The 21,412-nt window shown below is 39.8% G+C and overlaps 1 protein-coding gene across 18 annotated transcripts in view; it reads right to left on the bottom strand.

Moving 5' to 3' along the window:
* The window catches only part of LOC137586311 (transcriptional regulator ATRX homolog), a 600,012-nt gene that overhangs the window by 451,017 nt on the left and 127,583 nt on the right, over window positions 1-21,412 (bottom strand). For 2 of the 18 annotated variants that reach the window (XM_068302331.1, XM_068302332.1), the window contains one exon: window positions 14,944-15,164. The exons of the other annotated variants lie outside the window; for them this stretch is intronic. In XM_068302331.1, the coding sequence (XP_068158432.1) occupies window positions 14,944-15,056 (113 nt within the window). In that variant the 5' untranslated portion in view covers window positions 15,057-15,164. The remainder of the gene's footprint in view (window positions 1-14,943; window positions 15,165-21,412) is intronic. 18 annotated transcript variants of the gene reach the window in all.

Here is a 21,412-nt window from a genome sequence, read left to right as displayed (position 1 = left end):
TTGCAGTTGCTCGACTAGCCAAAACTGCCTTTATATATTCGGTCGCACGCACTTTTTTTTTATTGTGCTTCGATTACGCCACACACAAAAAAACACTCCGCCGTCGAAATTACTACAGTTGCTCCGCTAGCCAAACTGCCTTTAAATTCGAACGCACGCACTTTTAATTTATTAAGCAATAATATTTTGCTTTTATTTTATACTCTGTCTCTTACCACTGGTGGGGGAAAACAAGAGTTTTTTATTTTGCTACCTTTAGCTGGTCTTAGCATTTACACTTGCATAAGATCTCAAACTCTTAAGGAGCTGATTCACTCTCTGAGTCTCTTACCACTGGTGGGGGAAAACTACAGAGTTCCTTTTTTCTCGAAGGACCAAAATGAATAGGGATTCCGGAGGACAAGAATAACCCAATCTTCATTCGTTGAATTCAAAATATGAACTGATTTTATTAACAAAAGTATGGAGTTTATATAGGGAATCTTAGGCTCTAGGAGGTAACAATTGTTCTTAAAATATCTTATCCTAATGAGACTCAAACCCAAGATTTCGGGGGTTGAAAATTATTATTATTTTGGGCACGGCTTCGGCCACTTGACATCCTGCCGTTGTGATCTTTTGGGTTAGTTTAGAATTACAAGTGTTTTTCTACAATGTGTGTGGCTGATTGTAATTCTAGTCATATGCTAGATTACTTGTTTGTGACAAAAGTACAGTTGTCTTATGTTTTCTTTAGTGCATCTGATTTGGTGAAGCCGCTTCAGATGAACACCATGTTTATTCTTAAACACATTGCCTGGACTTGAGTTGTGTGCAGCTCAGCTTTTCGCAGATCACTGTCACCGAATCAGTAGTATCATAAAGGTACCAATTGAGCGTGGAATCCTTGGGTCGGATTCGGAAATAATTCTACATTGATAACGTCACACCCAACGACGCACATAGGTAGATTTTGCAAAATTAGGCGGCCAAAAACATTTTTTCAAAAGAATACACTTTAAATGGAAAAAATAATTAAATATTATTGTTTCCTATTAAAATATATTAATTTCCTATTAAAATACATTAATTTAATTTTTTTTAAACTTAATTCTAAAATAGCAAGGTTTTCTATTGAATATGGGCTAACTTTGACTACCTATATTTCGTGAATAGGTGGCCAACTATAACTTCATATAATTATTGAAACTATGCATAAATTATTAAATTAAGAAATATTACAGGGACGGACAGGGAAAGTAGTTATAAGCCCCTTTGAAATTTTTTTTTTTAGAAAAATCTGTTTAAAAAAATGTGGTCTGTTATAACAATGCTAATGTATGCAAAACATTCCTAAAATTGGTGAGTACTACATAACACATAAAGATACATATCTGGACTATTGATATCCATCACAATTACTTACATAGTAACTTTGCAAAAATAAATATTGACTTTGGAAAAATGTATCACTGAAAACGGCGAGAATTAAATATGAACACTGTGAATGATAATCGAAGTTTGACTACCTGGAGCGGGCGCTATTTTGAAAGGTGAGAATGGTGAGGTTAGTTTTTCGGAAGTATCTCCTAACAATGTGGATCAATAGTTTGTTCTTAAAATTATTTTTTTTTTTTGACTTTGACTTGATGCGAAATTTCGAAGCTATGTACTTTATCACCATTTATGATGTTTAAAGAACCGCTGAGGGCACTGCTGCACCACGGGACTCCGGACTGGAGAGTTTTAGCGGTTGCTTTAGGCGTAGGCGAGCTGTCTCGTCGCTTATGCGGTTATGTGCTACGCGAGCCAACTGGCCTCCAAGGGCGACAGTGTTGGCGCAGATGAGCGCTATATGTACTGTTTGTGTCGTCGCTTGATGTTTAATGTTTGGTGCGAGCCGAGTGCCTGGTGAATTATTCAAATTCACGACAATTATTGTTCCACTTATATTCATAAAAGAAAATAAGTCATAAAAACTTATGATTTATCACCTTCCTTATCAAATTGTTTCAAAGTTATTCTAGTTGAGTTGTCCTTAACTCAAGTAAATCCTGTCCGGAATGGTCGTGACAGATCACTAGATCTTGTATTCGTGTTAAATTATTCAAAACTACGATGTTTCCACGACAGATCCTTTAATTATTCCTGCAGACAACTTCCATCCAACTCTGAATGTAACCATTGACCTTCCTCTTGGGGTTATGTCTTGTTATACTAACTTGATGCCTCTAACACGATGCTTTTGCAAAACAAACTTTACTAAACTTAAAACACTTTTGTTAATCAATGATCGGTAATTTCTGTATACTTACACGGATATGGACGCATATTGAGTTATGTAAACTGAAGAACAAAAAATCGCGATGCTAAAAAAGATTTAAAAAATCGGGTAAAGCATCGGATTTTTCTTTTAATGTAGTTGCTCGATACAATTTTATGTTGCTGAATTCACAATGCTAATTATTATTATCTTCAGGTTTCCTTGCGATCCTACGTAACTCTTTGATAAATTAACTTTTAGTCCTCCTATTTCCACTACGGTTAGTAAAGCTATGAGTGTTCCTGGGTTTGTAAAACGATGGTCAAAAGAATTTGACTATGCGTACACAACCGAATTTTTGTTTACTTCATTGATCCGTCCTATCTTGGAGTACGGATCTTGCATATGGTCACCTCTGTTTGAGACACACCAAAGTAAAATTAAATCAGTGCAAATTTAAAAATAATTTAACTGACGCCGTGTACAAAGGTGTTTTTTTTAAAGCACTCCACAAAAATTGAGTGAAAAAAAAGCCCGCGTTTGCAAAAATTTGTGTAGGGCTCTCAGTCGCCTCAGAGACGCCTATTTACAATCATATTGCTATTAGATTGGTCTAATAGCAATAAATACTAAGTTGCAACAACAGACTGCGTAATTTTTACAAATGTTATGTCCACCAATTCGGGCCCAAGCTCTCTCGATCCCAACCAGCAACAGCTACAAGAACTAATTGTACAACAACAACGTGAGCGTCGACTCTCGGTCCAACGCAACAACGCGTACTTTTCGGTGGTGTCGCCGACCCCACTGAATGCTAACGTAAGCAATAACACCGAAAGTGCCAGCCACTCAGCAATCAACAGCAACTTACCGTGGAGAGAGCAGTGTGCTTCTCCAGCAATATCGATAACTGAGTCACCGATTGCACCGACCAGCACCGTCAGCTCGTTGACAGCAACTACTGCAACGTCTGCCGAAGTATTGACCTGCCTCAAGCCGTCAACGACAAGTCGCCCAAAGTCAGCCACAATAGTAAACCCAACGACTTCTGTCCAAACTGGAATGGATAGATATATTAAAATAACTAAGCGGAAGCTAAGCCCGCAAAAGAAAAAAAGTGACAATACGCCGAAAGTAACCAAACCAAATGAACGAGTAGCACCCCTTAGCGGGAATTGTTTTAAAATTCTTGCCGATCAGCAAGACGATCAAGCCGGCGCTGTAGATAAAGTTAAATCGGCTAGACCACCCCCTTTATACATCCGTGGAGCCAACTGCAGCGCCCTGATTTCGAAGCTAGTAAAAACAGTAGTGGCAAACAACTTTGTTGTAACCCCTCTCAATAGGGGTAACATTAAAGAAATTAAATGTCAAACCCAAACTGAGGACAATTTCCTCATCATCGAAAATTACCTCCGTAATGCTAACATCGACTTCTATACCTACCAACTAAAGAGCAGTAAAGAGCTCCAGTTTGTGTTGAAGGGGATTGAGCCATCGGTCCCTACTCAAGAAATAGCAGACGCGTTGGTCGAAAAAGGGTTTGATTAAAAGAAGCCTACTGGAGTATGATGGCAAATTGACATTGCGATCCCAATTTAGACCGCGAAGAGCAAAAAGCAGAAATTGCTTTTGCACAGATTCAATTTTATTTTGGTGCGTCTCGTATTGAGGTGACCATATGCAGGATCCGTACTCTAAGATAGGACGGATTAATGAGGTATACAGAATTTCGGTTGTGCTTCATTCATAGCTTTACCAACTGTAGCAGAAATATGAGGATTAAAAGTTAACTTATGGTCCATAAGAACACCTAAGTCATTGATAATATCTAACCGCTCTAAGAGAGTGTCGTTTGGATAATAAGTTGCTATGTATGGACCGCATCTATAAAAAGACATAACCTTACATTTAGAGCCGTTGAGGTTTAATAGGTTGGTTTCACACCAACTCTGAAGATCATTAAGATCGGATTGAAGCAGGCAAGAAGACGATATGTCTTTAAAACTGAGGTAAAGCTTAACATCATCCGCGTACATAAGCACACGAGAATGTGTCACTACCAATGGAAGATCATTTATAAAAAGAGTGAATAGCAATGGACCCAAATGACTACCCTGAGGTACTCCAGAGGTCACATGGATGGTCTTAGAAAATGATGCCTTAAAGAATCTTTGAAGCTTAGAAAGATATTAGAACAATCCAATCAAGCAAAAGGCTCAGGATGCCAACTTATATAAAAGCGGCCTTTTTTTTTATATAGAGGAATAATACATATGAGTTCCTCCAAATAGATGGAAAAGCGGAAAGTGTGACGGAGAGTGTAAATAACTTAAGTATTTACTCACACAAAAATTCTGCACAAAACCCCAATCCGCAAACGGATATTCCATCAGGGCAAAGCGCCTACAGAATTCGGGTATTCCAGGCGCGTACTAGAACTACAGGACACTCTGTTAGCTCAAAGACTGATATTATTTAAATGGGCCTCCTACCCACTTACTCAAGCTTCAATAATTGCGATTTACGAATCAGTTTCAATTCTGAAAGTTGAACAAGGCGGATTTATTTGCTCCGACTCTTTATCAGCCTTTAAGGCAATAGAAAATGTAAACAACTCCCCTCAGAAATTATAAACCTATTAATAAGACTATCTTATTTGGCCAGTCCAACATCAAAGGCAACCACATAGTAGATAGGAATTTTAAAGAATGAAAATATCATACACTCAAGTACACTCATAAAAGAATTAGTTTTAAAAAAAACATTTAAGCTGATTTACATAACATTGATGAAATAAAAAAAATACGCTTCCGACTTGGACACACCAAAATAACACTTCTACATCTAATACATAGATCAATCCCAACCTTTTGTATCTTTATCTCCACCATAACTTTAGATCACTTTTTCAACACGTGCATTAATTTAAGGTTAAGCAATTATATCTATACTATGTATGTAAGATGTGTGCTGGGTTGCTGGTCGTTTTTTGTAGCCCTGGCGATTGAGAGAAGAGGCAGAAAGTTGGCGAGAGTCGGAAAAGTAGCATCATCGGTGAAAAAGTTGTCTGCGAGTAAAGTCGAAAGTCGTCGGTAAAAAAAAGTAGAAGAATCAAGTCGGTTTAAGCGTTGTATTTAATTAAGCCTAATTTGTGAACCCGCCCTACTGATACTAATTTGTTTTTGTAAACTGATTTAGCACTAAAACTCTCTATTTGTTTCTATACAAATAAATCCATTACATTTGGGGGCTCGTCCTCGTGCTATCGGCTTATATAAAGACAATCAGTGCTTAAGTTGTCAAATGGTTTTTAAAAGTTGGTAAAAATCATTTAAAGTTGTAAGTTGCTATTGTGAAATTCCCGAGAACAGTTGTGAAATTAAAAGAGAGTTGTTGTTGTTGAACAAAAGCGGTAATGTCGAAAACGAAGCGTACTCCGACATAAAACACTGAAAAAAAACGCGCGCGCGCCGAAATGTCGCGACAAAACGAGACCTTGGAAAAACCTGACGAAATTGAAATACACGAAGAGAAGCAAGAATTTGGATGCACAACAAGAGCCAGAGAAGTACGCGAAGCGTTGATGCTGGATCTAGTCGAAAAACGAGAAGAGAACACGAAAGAGAATAATATGGAAGAAGAAAACAACACGATGTTGAAAAATTTGATACAGTTGCTGACGCTGGAAATCGAAGCTGACGAAGTGAAACAGGGTGACTCAGGCATTCAAGCAGACAATTTTGCTAAAGTGGTACCCAACTATGATGGACAAAGTATGCTTGTGGAGATGTGGTTCAATAATTTTGAACTGAATGCAGAGGACTATGGACTGACTATGAAGCAAAAATATGTTCAGGCACGATCTAAAATGACCACAGTTGCAAAGTTATTTTTAGATTCAACTCCAGTACGCAGTCATGATGATCTTCGTGTCCAATTGGAAAACGAATTTGGCATGGACGACGTATGTAGCGCTAATATACATCAGAAGCTACGTGAGCGTAAGATGCAGAAAAAGGAAACCTTTCGAGAGTACATGTTTTATATGAAGTCAATCGCAGCAGAAGGCAATATAGATATGAAATCGGTACTGCGCTATATAGTAGACGGTTTGAACATGAAGAACGACTTAAAGATATATTGCGCCCAGTCATTCAGAGAGCTACGAGAAAAATATGAAATCTATCAACACGAAATGGAAACGGCAGAGAGCGATGGGGCACAAGGTCTAAAGAAAGTTAGCCAGAGAAACTACCAGAAAAAGCCTCGTTGCTTTAACTGCGGATCGAGTGAGCATCTTAGAAAGGAATGCAATGTGACAACAAAATGTTTTCGATGCAATGGTGAGGGTCATATCTTAAAGAACTGCCAAAGATTGCGAATATTGATGCAGTGTATAATTCGAAGCGCATGGAGACTGCAAACATTGGTGTATTGCAAAATCCAAAACGCATAAGGGAAGTCGACATAAAAGGTTGCAATATTAACGCTTTGGTTGACACAGGAGCGGATGTGACTTTGGTGTCCAGAAGCGCTGTAAGAAAGATTAAAGTTAAAAGTCTGCAGAAAGCTTTTTTTTTTTTTTTTTTTTTTTTTTAACGTTTAATATATATTTGTTGAATCTACTCTTAAATTAGAGCCTAACAACAAGTTTGAGATATTTTTCTTAATCTAGTACTTAAGATAAATCCTGGGGATATTGCAGGCGGCCCGAATCACTTGTTATTGGGTTGGTCTGTCATTTCTTTTAAGACGAGTTCTATTATTAGTTCGCGTAAGGGAATTGGCAAGAACATTTGGGTGTGCATCCAGTTTCGCAGAATACTTTAGTTGTTGACTACCTATTTCAGATTTTACGCTAGGTATATTTAGATCATTTTGAATGTTGTCGTTCCGTATGTACCACGGGGCCCCCGTGATTGATCTTAAAATTTTCGACTGCGCTCTTTGTATAATATCGACATTGCTGGTACTTGCCTTCCCCCATAGTACGGCTCCGTAAGTCCAGATGGGTTTCAGTACGGTGTTGTATAGGAGGACTTTATATTCCAGACGTAGAGGGGACCGAGCATTGATGATCCAATGTAGGCTACTTGCTTTCAGTTTAAGCTGTGACTTTTTTGCTTCGATGTGCTTGCGCCAAGTTAGTCTTCTGTCTAGGTGGATGCCAAGGTAAGTGACATCCTCGGCTTGAGGAACTGGTACGTTGTTTAGCATTAGAGCTGGACAGATTCTTTTGTTAAGCGTAAATGTAACATGTTTGCATTTCTGCTCGTTGACCCGGATACGCCAGGTTGCTAGCCATTCCTCTACCACCTTGAGGTGTTCCTCTAATTTTGCAGAGGCTTGTATTGGGCATTTGGATCTGCTGAGGATTGCCGTGTCATCGGCAAAAGTGGACGTTGTAAGTCCTAAACTCGTTGGTAAGTCTGCAGTGTACAGTAGGTAGAGCAATGGGCCGAGTACACTGCCTTGCGGTACACCAGCTTTGATTTCAAAATCAGCCGAGACGGAGCCATTACATCTTACAGCGAATTGCCTATTGTAAAGGTAAGATTCCATGAGTTTGTGGGTGTACTGTGGCAGTTTTTGCCGGATTTTGAACATCAGACCCTCCAGCCAAACTCTATCGAAAGCCTGGGCAACGTCGAGAAAGACAGCCGCACAGTATTCTTTTAGTTCGAATGCTGTTCGTATTTCGGATGTTATGCGATTGACTTGTTCAATTGTACCATGTTTTTCGCGGAAGCCGAACTGGTGTGAAGGGATTGTGTTCTCCGATGCCAGAAATGAGTTTAGTCGGATCTGCAGGACCTTTTCAAAAAGCTTCGAAAGACATGGCAGCAAACTAATTGGCCTATAGGATGATGGCTGGGTTTTGTCCTTTCCCACTTTAGGAATCATGATGATAGTGGACCTTTTCCATGTTCTTGGGAAGTAGCCAATTCTTATTATAGCGTTGAACAGTTTGCAGATGTATTGTATGGCAATGATAGGGAGTTCCAGGATCATTTTCGGTGTGATTAGGTCATGGCCAGGGGCTTTTTTTGGCTTTATGTGGTTTTTAATAACTGCAGTGATCTCGTCCGATTGGAGTTCCGAGTACTCACTATCCGTTAGTGTGCTCGAAGGGGGAAGTACAGATGAGCTTGATGTTGGATTTGGCTGGAAAACCATTTTAAGATGTGTGGCAAATACGGATGCCCTCTCTTCGTCGCTGCGGGCCCATCCACCGGTTGGACTCCTTATCGGTGAAATTGTCTCTGCAGGAGCGCTTAAAGTTGGGTGGGCTTTCCACAGAGGATGTTTAGTGCTGGTTGGGCTGAGCTTTTCTATGTATTTTCTTTGAGCCCAGCTTTCCTCTTGTCTTAACGCCTCGGAGAGGTTGCGATTAGTTTTGCTGCTGGTGAGCGAGTAATCTGCCATTCTCTTCTTAGACGTCGTTTTTCCGTTACTAATTGTTCTATCCGCCGGTTCGTAGGCCTGTCAACAGGTTTAGTGTAAGAAGAGGCAGGTGGAGTAGATACTTTTGCTGCAGCTGCCATCATAGACTCAAGTGCAGAGACGCACATATCAATGTCCTCTGCAGCATTCAGTTTCGGCGAACAGTCAATGTGGGCACTCATGTACATTTTAAATTTAAGCCAATTTGTTTTGTTGTTTGTAAGCCTATATGGGCGATCAAGTACTTGAGGTCTTGTTAATAGTGTGAATAGTACTGGAGAGTGATCGGAAGTTAGATCTAGCAGTGTATCCGCAGTGATCCGATTACGTGGAATCCTCTTGGTTACTGCGAAATCAATCAAGTCAGGCACTTTCTGTGGATCTGTGGGCCAATAAGTAGGCCTACCCGGTAAGACGCAATCCATCTTATTGAGAGGGTTGACTATTGTGTTGTACAACTGCTTGCCTTTAGGATTTACCAGGCGAGATCCCCAGTGCGTATGTTTGGCGTTATAGTCCCCTGCTGCAATGAAGCGATCTCCGAGTGTGTTAAAGAAATCGGTAAATTCCTTTTCAGAGATTGAGAAGCGTGGTGGGCAGTACAGGGCAACCAATGTAGTGTTGCCGCAGCTGGTTTGGACGGTTATAGCAGTTGCTTGTAGGTGCTGTGTTTCAAATCTGTTGAGGAACGAGTGTTTTATACGGTTTTTGATTAGGATACCAGCCCCGCCATGAGCTTTTCCGTCTGGATGGTTTGTTGCATAGAAGGTATATTTTGGTATTTGAAAATTATTTTTTGATGTTAAATGTGTTTCCGAAATCAGCAAAACGTCGATTTCACTTGAGTCTAGGAATAGTTGCAGTTCATTTTTGTGCTTGGAGATGCCGTTAGCATTCCAAAGACATAGACGTAGGGAAGCCATTATTTATTCTCGATAAGCTTCTGGATAAGCAGGTTTTGATTCCGCATCAGTTCTTGCATACAGTTTTGCATGAACGTCATAAAAGTGGTCATGTTTTGATTGAGTGAGATCAATAGGGCTTCTAAGCCACTTGGAATTTGCTGGCCAAGCTCTGGTGCGCTAGGTTGCGGATTCTGTAGATGGTGGAGTGACGGGGTCTCTTTTGCGGGCTCCGTCTGTCCAGTTCGGAGCACACTAGCGAAGGATACACTAGGACTGTATGTAGCAGGCAAGTTAGATGATCTAACAGCCTTGGCAAAGAATACCTCCGGTGTAGTTTTAGAGGCGTTGACGGTGATTTTTGGTCCAGCTGGGGGTTTGCGCCCGTTTAGGTGAGATTTAAGATCCTTGAAGACAGGACATCCTCTGTAGTTGGCCGTGTGGTTCCCTCCACAGTTACTGCATAATCTTAGTGCGACATTGTTTCTGTCCTTGGTGCAAATGCCATCTTTATGATGTTCGCCACAGCCAACACACACTGACCTGAGATTGCAGTTGTTAGAGGTGTGGTTGTATTCCTGGCAGTTTTTACACTGCGGTGGTTGGTGTCTCTTATGGGGCTCCTCTACGGTGATTCTTCTGTGCAATAGGAGCTGTAGGTTGTAGATTGGGTGCACTTCATTTGGCTTCGACCGCTTTGCATCTGGTTGGAGCTCGATTTTAAAGAGCGGCTGTGCGACTTTGTTCCTGTTGATGATGTTGACAACGGATTTGACCGCAAACCCTTTTTCGACCAACGCGTCTGCTATTTCTTGAGTAGGGACCGATGGCTCAATCCCCTTCAACACAACCTGGAGCCCTTTACTGCTTTTTAGTTGGTAGGTATAGAAGTTGATGTTAGCATTACGGAGGTACTTTTCGATGATGCGGAAATTGTCCTCAGTTTGGGTTTGGCATTTAATTTCTTTAATGTTACCCCTATTGAGAGGGGTTACAACAAAGTTATTTGCCCCTACTATTTCTACTAGCTTCGAAATCAGGGCGCTGCAGTTGGCTCCACGGATGTATAAGGGGGGTGGTCTAGCCGATTTAACTTTATCTACAGCGCCGGCTTGATCATCTTGCTGATCGGCAAGAATTTTAAAACGATTCCCGCTAAGGGGTGCTACTCGTTCATTTGGTTTGGTTATTTTCGGCGTGTTGCCACTTTTTTTCTTTTTGCGGGCTTAGCTTCCGCTTAGTTATTTTAATATATCTATCCATTCCAGTTTGGACAGAAGTCGTTGGGTTTACTATTGTGGCTGACTCAGGGCGACTTGTCGTTGACGGCTTGAGGCAGGTCAATACTTCGGCAGACGCTGCAGTAGTTGCTGTCAACGAGCTGACGGTGCTGGTCGGTGCAATCGGTGACCCAGTTATCGTTATTGATGGAGAAGCACACTGCTCTCTCCACGGTAAGTTGCTTTTGATTGCTGAGTGGCTGGCACTTTCGGTGTTATTGCTTACGCTAGCATTCAGTGGGGTCGGCGACACCACCGAAAAGTACGCGTTGTTGCGTTGGACCGAGAGTCGACGCTCACGTTGTTGTTGTAGAATTAGTTCTTGTAGCTGTTGCTGTTGGGGATCGAGAGAGCTTGGGCCCGAATTGGTGGACATGTCTTTTGTAAAGATTACGCACTTTGTTGTTGCAACTTAGTATTTATTGCTATTAGCAATTGCTATTTTAGCAATCTAATAGCAATATGATTGTAAATAGGCGTCTCTGGGGCGACTGAGAGCCCTACACAAATTTTTGCAAACGCGGTCTTTTTTTACACTCAATTTTTGCGGAGTGCATTAAGAAACACGTCTGTACACGGCGGCAGTTAAATTAACTCTGAACAGCAGAAAGCTGTCAAGAATTTGGTGGGTCTAGGCGGAAATGTTACTCATCCGCTTGGTACTTTTCAAGCTGAGGTCAAGGTGGACGACGTCCAGACAGTCCAAAAATTTGTTGTGGTCGCAAACGAAGATGTGCCATATGATGTTGTACTCGGCTATGACTTTATGGAAAAGTTCTTCGTTACGTCGTCGGAAGCAGGATATAAGTTTTATCCCCCTGCTGGGGATAAAACTTCTGAGGATAATCAGTTAAGTATTTTTAATGTAACAGAAACCGATTCTGATATAGATGTACCCTCAGATTTCGAAAATGATGTGCGAGCACTGATCAGCGACTACAAGGCCGTTGAATACCCAAACGTTGAAGAGAGAACCCAGAATGCTGCAGAATCAACTGATGCAGTTAGTCTACAGATTGTCCCAGATGGTGTTATCTTGCCGTTTCGCCAAGCACCAAGTCGTCTGCCGGCTATTGAAGCTGCAGCAGTGAAGCAACAAGTCGACGAATGGCTCAATGCTGGAATCGTTCGCCGATCGTCATCCAATTTTGCCAGTCGAGTCGTTCAAAAGAAAGGTCAAAAGAAAGATGGCTGCTATAGAATCTGCGTAGATTTTCGAAAGCTAAACAGTATGGTGTTGAAGGATGGGTTTCCGGTTCCGATAATTGACGATGTCCTACAGAAGCCGCAGGCCGCAAAGCTTTTTACAGTCATGGACTTAGAGAACGGATTTTTTCACGTGCCGATTGAAGAAACAAGTAAAAAATACACAGCATTTGTAACCAAGGAGTGATTATTCGAATTCAACAAAGCTCCGTTTAAGTTCTGTAATTCACCTGCAGTATTTTCCGATATGTGACAAATGTTTTTCAACCGTTGTTAAATGCTGACGTGCTGGAAATGTATATGGATGATACTATAATCCATGCAACGACAGCAGAAGAATGTCTCAATAAGATGAAGAAAGTTTTTGACACGGCAGCAGCGTTTGGACTTAAAATTAAATGGAAAAAGTGTCATTTTCTAAAAAACATTGTTTTTTTTTGGGCCATACGATCTACGATGGACAAAGCCAGGACAAGAGAAGACCAAAGCTGTCAACAAGTTTAAAGTACCAGAAAATATAAAGGCAATTCAAGCATTTCTGGGCTTAACTGGATTTTTTCGCAAGTTTATTAAGGGGTATTCAATTATTGCCCAACCTTTGACTGATCTTTTGCGTAAAGACGTTGCTTTTAGGATGGATGCGGTTGCACTCAATGCTTTTGAAGAATTAAAAAGAGCTCTCACTGTCGAACCAGCACTGAAACTATATGATCGCAATGCCAACACAGAAATTCACACAGACGCGTCAAAAATGGGATTTGCAGCAGCATTGTTGCAATGGAAGGATGGCCAGTTGCATCCAGTGTGGTTTTGGAGCAAAAAGTCATCGGAAACAGAGGCTCGACAGCATAGCTACATTTTGGAAGCGAAAGCAGTATACCTTGCCTGCCAAAAGCTTAGACAATACGTTTTGGGCATCAAGTTTAAAATTGTTACTGATTGCGCAGCCTTTAAGCAGACAATAAACAAGAAGGATGTTCCTAGAGACGTGGCGCGATGGATTGTCTATTTGCAGGATTTTAACTTCGATGTGGAGCATAGAGCTGGAGAGAGACTTAGACATGTGGATTGTCTCAGTCCCTATCCACAAGGAATTATGATTATACGATCGGAAACGTCAGTACGATTTAAAAAAGCACAGCAAGAGGATACAATGTCAAAGGCTCTGATTGAATTGTTGCAAAATCAACCCTATGAAGATTTTAAATTAAAAGTCAGTCTTTTATACAAAACGGTTGGCGGTAATGAACTTTTGGTTGTTCCAAAACAAATGGAAAAAGAGATCATTGTTGAATCCCACAATGTTGGCCATTACGCGATGCAAAAGATAATGCATGCAGTTCAGCAGTCTTATTGGATACCGCATTTAGAGTCAAAAGTTGCCCGAATTATAAATAACTGCGTCAAATGCATTTATAACAAAAAGTTTGGCAAAAATGAAGGATTGATGCAGGTGATAGACTAAGTAGCTACTAGCTCAGACAATATGAAGTATTGGCGGATAAACCAGGACTCGGACGAGTTGTCATCGGGGTCGGATGACTAAGATCAGGATGGCCGAATATAAGATGTGTGCTGGGTTGCTGGTCGTTTTTTGTAGCCCTGGCGATTGAGAGAAGCGGCAGAAAGTTGGCGAGAGACGGAAAAGTAGCATCATCGGTGAAAAAGTTGTCTGCGAGTAAAGTCGAAAGTCGTCGGTAAAAATAAGTAGAAGAATCAAGTCGGTTTAAACGTTGTATTTAATTAAGCCTAATTTGTGAACCCGCCCTACTGATACTAATTTGTTTTTGTAAACTGATTTAGCACTAAAACTCTCTATTTGTTTTTATACAAATAAATCCATTACATGTATACATATGTATACTATCCCTACCCGAAGGCCTCAGCGGTATTGGCTCTATTATCGGCCTGTTTCTTTTTACAAAAACTATTCAACTTAAATAAATACAAATATTTTTAAGTTGGCATGTATTTAACGATTAAAGTACGATTCACAACTAATTTTACAATACCAACTCTCTTTACAATACACCTCTCTAAAGTAGAGGAAACGCTACTGTAAACAAAAGAGAAAGTACATCGGAGTCTAGAGTTTCAGTTCAAGAAAGACCTAACAAGTAGTCTTTTAACTCATCTACTTGTCGCCTTTTTTGGTTAAATAGTACAACTTAAATGCTGGCCCAATGACCTATGGATAGAGTTATTCATGGTAAACTGTACTATGTATATCTATTGCCTGACCAAAGCTAACATTTTATCAACTTTGCCAACCGTCTGTGGCAAACCAGTTGCGGTCTTGACATGTTGTGTGTTACAAGATTCTAAAAAGTTAAAAAATTTGTTAGATGTGAAACACGTATACGACCTAAACTACCCTGCAAGTGCTTCTATTGCTTTCTTAGATTTGCTGGTTTTCGACAAATAAAGTCTGATAAATTTCGTTCACGCGTCAAACACAACTAATATTTGTTTTTTGGTGCATTCTTTAACATCGATTGATCCAAAGTGATCTATATGATTCACCTCGAAAGGCACATGCGGTTTGGGTATATTGTGAATATAACCTTCTTGTTTTCCATTTTTTGACGAAAAGATTGCATTTAAGGCAATTATTTATTTGCTGTTCTACTTTTTTAACCTTGGAAACCAATACGACCTTGTTATAACTTCTTAATACAACCTTTTCTATGCCTGTGTGGCCTACACATTATGACACTTAAACTGGAAATGGGATTCTGAATTTGTTGGGCCGTAACAAGCAAGGTAACCGTTTTGTTTGCATTTTTTTATATTAAACTGTTTTGCAATTCTTACAAACTGTGTTCACACTTTTCTAACGTTGAGTTCAATCTTACAATTTCATTACCTTGGTTTCGACATATGATGTACTAAGTTATCTTTAAATGAGTTAGTTTCCGCAACTATAATCTCAGTACTTCTTCTTAAAGCATCAACATGTTCCATTCTCGTTGCCGGCATGTAAGTAATTGTAGTTTTCTAACTCTAGGGCCCAACGGGGTTAACTTCTCTTTTGTTAAGTGTTAATGTAAGCGAGTTGCAATCTGTCGCGATCTTTTAATGCAGTCCCTGTAAATATACACGAAAACCTTTTATAGTATTGAGACCTCTATTAACTTAGACTTTAGATTTTCAAAGGTACTAAATTTGATGTTTCCACACACGAAGTTTTTGTCTTTTCTAACTAGGTCAAATGTTCGCTTGGCAAAAGTAGAAAAATCTTTTATAAATCTTCGGATATAGGAACATAATCCAAAAAAAAACTTTGAACTTCGATGACCTTAGTCGGAACCGGAAAGTCCTTTACTGCTTGTATACTTTTGTCGTCAGCTTTAATTCCTCTGCCTTAAGCGAATACCCTATGTACTTAATACTCGTCTGAAGAAATTCGCACTTGTCTAATCTTAGCTCCAATTTGTTATAAACCAATCTTTCAATAATTCTCATTTGTCGCAACAATAATGTCGTCTAAATATATGATAACTTTTTCATCTCTAATTATATCAGCAAATATCCTGTTTATTAATTTTTGAAATGTAGACCACGGCCAAACGGCATAGAAAGAAACTCAAACTCACCAAGCGGTGACGGAAAAGTCGTAAACTTTACTGAATCCCCACACATTCTTTAAATCGAGTTTTGAAAATTAAGTTCTTCCTGCAAGTCTATCTAGCGGATCATCAATAAGTGGAATGGGATAATTATCTTTTGAAGTCGCCTTGTTTAATTTTCTGAAATCAACGCACATTCTGAATTCACCTGTAGTCTTTTTTACATGCACGATTTTGGAACCATATTCTGACTCTCTTGGCCTAATATAATCTTTCTTTAAATATTCGTCAATTATTTTTTCGTAATTTAGCCTTTTTGCTGGGAAATTCGTCTTTGATTACAGCTAAACGCACTTAACCTTTGATTCATATGGTCGATCGCGTGGACAAATTTAAATAAAACGGTCTAACAAGCCAATTATGAGTTAAATGTGATAAGAGTTATTCTTCTCACCTTCGATCTCTATCATCTCTCCAACAAGATCCATATGGCCTGGCAACCAGTAAAGTTACGTGAATACTTCCACAACCCAAAAAACTTGCCATACGGCCAACCATTGTAATAAGGATGCTCTATGTGGCAATTGTGCCGTACACGCCAACCGACTGCACACAAATAAATTGCGTTAACGGTACCGAAGAACACACTTTCTCTTCTTGTCAACGCCCAAAATATCGCGAAGCCAAGACAAAGCAAACACTCCGAAGCTCTCTAGCGTCCCCTTTTATTCGTCGGTAGCGACAGCCGCTCACCAGAAAAACGAAAGAACTGATAATACCATAACAAGCGTCGACTCAAATCCTACGCTCACAAGAGATAATAACGAAAACACAAAATTATTCACAAGCAAACCAATAAACACACAGACTAGACTTCTAATCTTTCAAATCAAAATAAAGTAAAGAACCCCTCCCAAAAAATATTAATCGACGACCGTAATGATAACTAACCCCAACTCTTACCACTGCAAAAAATATTATTTCTTCTTTACATTTTCAAAGACTCTCTCTTACCTACAATGATACATTAACGGCTACGTAAACACCTACATTAATCTATTATTAGTAATAAAGGTTCCTTTAAAACCTGACATTATATGCTTACAGGATACACACATAAAACATAGCACCAATAATATTCCTACATCCAAACCTTTTATTGGTAGTGCCTTCGAATCCTTAAACAATATTGACATATGATACAGAAATATCGAGCTTTCAGTTCACGCTGACGACGCTATTAAATTAGCCTCACCTTCGACAATTAACTTACTTTTAGCAACATTGTAAAGATCTTACAATTAACTCAGACAAACGCCTCAATATTATAAAGTTCCTGATATCCCTAAAATCTCATATCCATCCAACCTCGCTCATACATGTAACAAGGGCCTTAATCTTATCTAAAATCGAGTATGGACTGTCAATCTACAGGTGGTACGCCCACTCTTATTAAAAAACCAGAGGGCCGGGGCTAACTTCGACCGCGTCAAAGTTTGTATACCCTTGCAACTTTTTTGGTAACTCTTTCCTTACCTATTAGCCATCAATGTGGAAGAACGTTTTTCTAAAAAGGCTTATGTTTGCGAAGGAATGGCCTACAATCATAGGAAATAACGAAGATATTGATCAAAGTCACTGTTTTCCACCGATCGTTCCTATGGGAGCTATATGATATAGTCATCCGATCTTGATCAAACTTGGCACAGTCATTAACAGATATACTAAACGAACAAATGTTTAATTTGAAAGCAATCGCGGTAAAAGTAACGAAGTTATTTACAAAAGTCACTGTTTTCGACCGATCGTTCTTATGGGAGCTATATGATATAGTCATCCGATCTTGATCAAATTTGGCACAGTCGTTTATAAGCGTAATAAACTCTCTAATATTCATTTCACGATAATAACATAGAAAATAACGAAGTTATTGAGAAAAGTCACTGTTCGTGACTTTGGGGTTTGTATGGGAGCTATATGATATAGTGGTCCGATCCGAGATATACAACCCCTGCAGTATATACAAGCCTACGTGCAAAATTTCAGCTCTGTAGCTCATACGGTCTAGGAGGAGTTTGCGTTGATCCAGACGGACGGACGGACATCGCTAGTTGAACTCGTCTCGTCGTGCTGATATATATACTTTGTATGGTCGGAGATGCTTCGTTCTATGCGTTGCACACTTCTGACCAAAATTAATATACCCTTTTTGCAAGGGTATAAAAATTTTGACACAATATCCCACAGCTGTGTGAAGCAGTATCAGAGCACTAAATGTCTACTTGCGGAAGCGGGTCTTCCACAAGTGCCTGCGAGAGTTCCTCCTGATATACAAACTTATTCCAAAAATACTGTGCACAACAAATTCAATCATACTGAACGATTTATAGACAGCCGCTAAACACCACAAAAGACACAAAGTCTTCTCATCAGATGTGTCAGTTTTTACAATAGACATCAGTTGGAAACTCAATACCGTTGGAATAGGGTCAGCCCGTCCCTGGCATGGAAGCTGCCTGTAGACTCAATTTAACGCTACAGTCTTTCCAAAGGAACTTCACTAATAAGGCAAAATACCAACTGGGAACAACTATACACCGCTGGCTCTAAACCAGACACTTCCACTAGTTTCGCAGTCGTCCATTGTAACGGATTGACTATCTCCTGCGGATTACACAGCAGAAGCAGTTGACATACTGAAGTCTATTCAATACGCCACTAAAGTATGGGAGAAGTTTGTCATATGCAGCGATGGTCTATCCACTTAACTTGACGTAAAAAATACATACAATCAAAACTGCCTAGTGACGGAAATACGCCATCTTTACATCCGACACTCCAGCAGCTGCCTAACTTCTGCACGTGTTAGAAACATATTCAAAGAGATCGAACACGCTGACTGGAATATGATTGACCATATCTGGTACAAAAAATTCAAAAAAAAAAAAAAGCTAGAGCCACCAAATTTAGTATATAGACTCGTGTAGTATGTAAAGTGATCAAGTGTTTTTAAAATTTTTGACACGACTCTTTCCGCTCCCGCAATTTAAAAAAAAAACGTTTATCTCAAAAAATATTCTAGCTAGAGACACCATATTCGGTATGTATATTTGCTTAGTAAATGCGCACATTATGTATGTGTAAAGATTTTGCCACGCCCCTTTCCGCCCCCGTAATTTGAAAAAACTCGATTATCTCCCGTATTTCTCTACCTTATGCAATCAAATTTGGCACATTTAAATTTGATACTAATATCCAGCAAAAAACTATATTTGATCAAAATCGGACAAAAATCGAATTATGCATATAAACGTTTTTTCATAAGGCCAGAGTTGGCCGTTGGCTGGTGGGGGGCGCTAGGGTGGTCGTATGCTTGTGTGAGCGATATACTAGGCTATGCTTGTAAATTGAAATATTTGCTTTACTAGTGTATGGTATACCTAAGTCGGCGAGACGACCCACTTACTACATTTTTTTTGCCGAATTGGCATCATTTTATAGGCATCCGGAGCTATTGAAGACTAGCGGTAGATTGGGACCTTCAGTATCGCAGTATGGGGATCGTCCGTTACCAAGGTAGTTGCGAGTTGAGCCAAAACTTCTCAGACACTGTCTGTCAAAAGACTAGCCTTTATCTGTACTCAATTTAAATGAAATTTGAGAGTCTGCAAGTCTCTAGCTCTTAAAGCCTTTGAGACGGACACGGTTAGATTGTTGATTTGTTAATGTTGAACACTAATATATGTGTCTGTCGACGTCGGCCAGCTCCGAGCCCTCTAACCAAACAATTCAACGCAGGTGTTTTATCTATTGCGCTATATCCAGTTGAACAATTTGTGGACAAATCGATCAGTTACGTTGGCAAACTGGACTGTTATGGAGGTTCGACAAAATAGAGCTACCAGATTCATACTCAATGGAAATGAGGCGTCTTCAGTGTTTAGAAGCGAAAATGGCAAAGGACGTTGTTCTTAGAAGCTTTACGTTGGACACTATGCGAAGCTATGACAAAAAGGGATGTTTGATCTGCCCAGTTGCAGATGGTACAAAACTCCAATGCTCAATAGCATGTGGAGTGGAGTAAGGAAAAATAAGTCTTCTCCTCTTCGAATTCCAGAAAGAAGTCATTTTTATATTTCGTTTTCATGAGTTAGAAGCTCTTCATGAGACATGCAACAGAAGCTTTTAGAACATGTTAATGTAAATACAGTGGTAGAAATTCCAATAATCTTAAACAAATAATATAAGAAATTTTAATATATACAAATCTAAGTTAACGATGACGTCTCCTCCAACATACTCCCCCATTGAAGGATGAAGTATGACTCCTTCAATTTACATAAACGTCATTTCTGAAAGGCAATGGAGCAAGTTTGCAGATTGGGCGGCGAATAATTCCTTTCTTTGTGCGAACATCGGCTACTCTGACCCTTCCATCTGCACCAAGTATGGCTTCGACCACACGACCAGTAATCCAGCATTGCGGTGGAAGATTGTCTTCATGGATGAGAACTAATTGATCCCTTGCTATGTTGTTTTCGGGATGCAACCACTTAGAGCGTTCTTGTAATTGATGTACATAGTCGCGCTTTCAGAGTTCCCAGAAGCGTTGCTTGAGATAGGTCTCCCTTTGCCAACGAGATAGATAAGAAAGTTTTGAGTCATTTACTACCGGTTCAGGGATCGCTTGCAGTGAACATCCGATCAAAAAGTGTGCTGGCGTCAGAGCCTCCCCGTCATTGGGATCATCGCTGTGTATGGATATTGGACGGGAATTCAATATCGCCTCCACTTCAATTGCAATCGGTTGAAGCTCTTCATACGTCAAATGAGAAGAGGTCAAATTTTTGATGAGCAGAGTCTTCATTGACTTTACGGCGGCTTCCCAGAGTCCTCGAAAATGGGGAGCACGCGGTGGAATGAAGTTGAATTCAAAGCCGGCATTTCAGCTAAATTCCTCCAGAATTTTTGCATTGAGTTCTAAACAGAATTGCCGTTTGAAGCCTTCAAGCTGCGAACATGCTCCGACAAAGTTGGTGGCATTGTCACAATAAATCCTTTTGGGTATGCCACGTCGTCCGATGAATCGTTTCAAACAGAGAATAAAATTATTAGCAGATGGGTCTGAGATTAGTTCTATATGAATAGCTTTTGAAGAAAAGCAAACAAATATGGCCAAATATGTTGTGTAAGGAACTTTGTTTCGAATGCGGTACGAAGTAAGGAATGGTCCACATAGATCCTATAGATCCACTCCGCATATCAGAAACGGGCGTTCGGCCAGAAGACGGTCAGCTGGAGGGTTACTCATGATTTGTCGCATTAATACAGGTTTGTAATGATAGCAATGTGTGCAACTTCTAACAAGCTTAGCATACTGTTAGGCGCAGAATCGCTATCAGAACCTTAGCTCCCACATGAAGGTTTCGTAAGTAAAGATCTTTAATATATTTATAAGTGAAATGATGAGTCTTTGGAAGCAATAACAGCATTCTAGCGTCCAATGGTATGTCAGCCATTGCGTGACGGCCTCCAACACGGATAAGTCGAATATTTTGAGAACCTATCTGTTCATTTGAGATAGATGGATTTAATTTTTGAAGCTCCGACTTCAGACTTTGTCCTGCTTGTAAGTCCTTTAGTTCTTCCGCAAACACATCACTCTGAATGGAAAAGATTATATGATTAAAAGCCAATTTAAATTCTTCTACTGAAATGCTTTTTGTAGCATTTATCGTATTATTGCGGTTAATAGGAACTCGGTTG

This window comes from Drosophila tropicalis, unplaced genomic scaffold (assembly GCF_018151085.1).
Source record: "Drosophila tropicalis isolate 14030-0801.00 unplaced genomic scaffold, ASM1815108v1 contig_979, whole genome shotgun sequence".
NCBI classification, from domain to species: Eukaryota; Metazoa; Arthropoda; class Insecta; order Diptera; family Drosophilidae; genus Drosophila; species Drosophila tropicalis.
Note: the sequence above shows the minus strand (reverse complement) of the source record. Positions and strands in the feature narration are given on the sequence as shown.